The 2,514-nt window shown below is 33.6% G+C and overlaps 1 protein-coding gene across 1 annotated transcript in view; it reads left to right on the top strand.

The window, feature by feature from the left end:
* The window catches only part of LOC117178629 (gonadotropin-releasing hormone II receptor-like), a 114,082-nt gene that overhangs the window by 85,946 nt on the left and 25,622 nt on the right, over nt 1–2,514 (top strand). Inside the window, exon 6 of the mRNA XM_033370052.1 lies at nt 1,886–2,072. Coding sequence (XP_033225943.1) covers nt 1,886–2,072 — 187 coding nt within the window. The remainder of the gene's footprint in view (nt 1–1,885; nt 2,073–2,514) is intronic.

Genomic DNA, 2,514 nt, shown 5'->3' with positions numbered 1-2,514 from the left:
CTGCGCTGCAGAAGTTTGGACTCAATTAGAAAATTTTGTTGTTGTATTTATCGCTTTAATTATACCGGAGCTAAAAAAATGTCTCTTTACAAAATTGATTGTTTTCGAAATTCTGTTTAAAATGAGCCCAGCATGAAGCCAATTTGTCTAGTGTTTAAGTAGATATTGCAAAAAATAGTGTAAATTTCAATGTTTTCTTAAATTTTCAATAACTTCCGATATAATCAACGTTTTTCAATGTTCTTGGGCTCATTTTAAAGCTCTTTTTTCACCGTGTCACAACAGCTTACGAGTATGAATCGTAAATAATTTCTTTTTGAATTGCAAGAACTTCAAGTTGTAATAAAAAGTTGGATAAATTTGAAAACATCGTATCTGTAGGCAAATCAGAATAAAAGTTAAATAAATATATATTTTGGGGAAATTACATAGACAATTCATGATTATATGTTTCATATATTTTACAGAAATATTTTTGTTACTAAAAATAATATTTCAATTTTTACAACTTTTTTGTTACAAATTCAAGTTCTTGCAATTCGAAAAGAAATTTTTTACGATTCATACTCGTAAGCTGTTGTGATACAGTGAAAAAAAGCATCAAGATGAGCCCAATAACATTGAAAAACGTTGACTATTTCGGAAATTATTGAAAATGTAAGAAAACATTAAAATTCACACTATTTTGGCAATATATTGACATGCATCTGTAACATGAATTAGTGATCCTCATCCATTCCCACGTGCAGAGGACAACTGAAGAGGAGGCTATTGAGATCCCTACCCCCCTGAGACGCTCTAGGCCTAGCTCCTGCGCCAAAATAAGGCCTTGGGGAGTCTAAACACCCCACCTTGTAGTGTGAGGGTTAAATATCCCTCTATGTCCTAGTCAACGTTTGTCCGAACTGTTTTTTTTAATGGGGTAGTTTAAAAGATATTTGGATTTATAGATTCAAATGACTCATTACAAACATATGAATAACAAAGATATTCATACAATGTTCATTTTGCTAAATCTCTCCATTTAAGCATTCTAAAAACCCCTATGCTCGCGGGATATTTTTAAGAGAAAACTTCCTGAAAATAAGTTTTTTTTAATCTCGTTTTGTGTGCAGATAAATGGAAGTCGACTCGATTAAATGTGAAAAAATTGTGTCTAGCCCTAACAGATCTTTCACGAATTCTTCTCTTTCACGAATCCTCTCTTTCTTTTGAAATTGTTTTTTTGAATTTCATGACCTTTTTTTCTTTTAAAGTACTTTTATTTTGGGATACGTTGGGATTAAGTTATTCTTACGTTAGTTATTCTTCTTATATTATTATCTAAAACGGCTATTATTAAAATGACATAGAGATTGGCTCATTTTTTTAATTGACAGGTAATTGACTCGGCATCGATAAATCTGCAGATAATTTTTATGTGTGGTGTACAAAATTATACAATTTTCTAGAAAAGCTGAAGTCAACTTTTCAGCAAAAAAATCGAAAAAAGGGCAACCTTTTTTTAGTCATATAAATCAGAACATTATATGCATTTGAAATGAAATATTTTTTTGAAAACTGATTATTAGGATGCTTCCCAAAAATTGCAAAGGTTCCATCTCTTAACCTGTGCCACAAACGCAGTACCTTATTTATGTGCAAAAATAAAGCGGTTAGGTAAACCAAACTTCCTGGAGAACTTATGTAATCAAATGACCCGTTTTTTCAATGTGATGACAGGGCTGAATTTGTTATGTTCTGTGCTATACTACTACAGTTACAATACGTGATTATTATGTAAACACGTTATGTTGATATAAAGATTTTCAAATATATTATACATTAAGGACCAAACTGCAATCGTGACTCGATTAACGGAATGACTCTCTCAATTTGATTACAGCATTCACAAGAACATACAGTACTGGGACTCCAGGGAGTTTCAACAGTGATAGTGAAAATCGCATGCGATTGAGATGCTCGAACATGAGTCGAATTGAAAGGGCTCGAATACGTACATTGCGAATGACTATAACTATAGTGGCCGTTTTCATCCTATGTTGGACACCGTACGTGACCATGATGCTGTGGTGAATATTGCATAAATATAAAGATAGATCAAATTACATATTGACACGTGCAATCACCTTTTCCGCACGTTACATCGACGCCGTCATTCTGTGCTGGTCCATGTTGCGTTTGATCGCTGTATTACATTTAGTTCCTATGCTTACACAGGACCTAAAGTTATATGCACAGTGATCCCAGATTTGAAACGACGTTCACTCCAATCCTATCACAGGTCTTGTCCGTGTGAAATATAGTAGGAGATGATGTACATGACTGGGTTGCGCGCGCAATCCATTTCTCCTCTTCTGAATTTGAAAACTCGAAGGTGCAAGATTGACGGTCAGAACATTTCGGCGGTTTTATTTATATCTCTATCTGCTAACTGCTTTGAAATAAAATCAAGAGATTGGGATTTTAATATTTCCAGATTTCGATGCTGGCGATTCTCATGATTTGAATACT

This window comes from Belonocnema kinseyi, chromosome 8 (genome assembly GCF_010883055.1).
Source record: "Belonocnema kinseyi isolate 2016_QV_RU_SX_M_011 chromosome 8, B_treatae_v1, whole genome shotgun sequence".
NCBI classification, from domain to species: Eukaryota; Metazoa; Arthropoda; class Insecta; order Hymenoptera; family Cynipidae; genus Belonocnema; species Belonocnema kinseyi.
The sequence above is the reverse complement of the archived record's forward strand: the minus strand, read 5'-3'. Positions and strand labels throughout refer to the sequence as shown.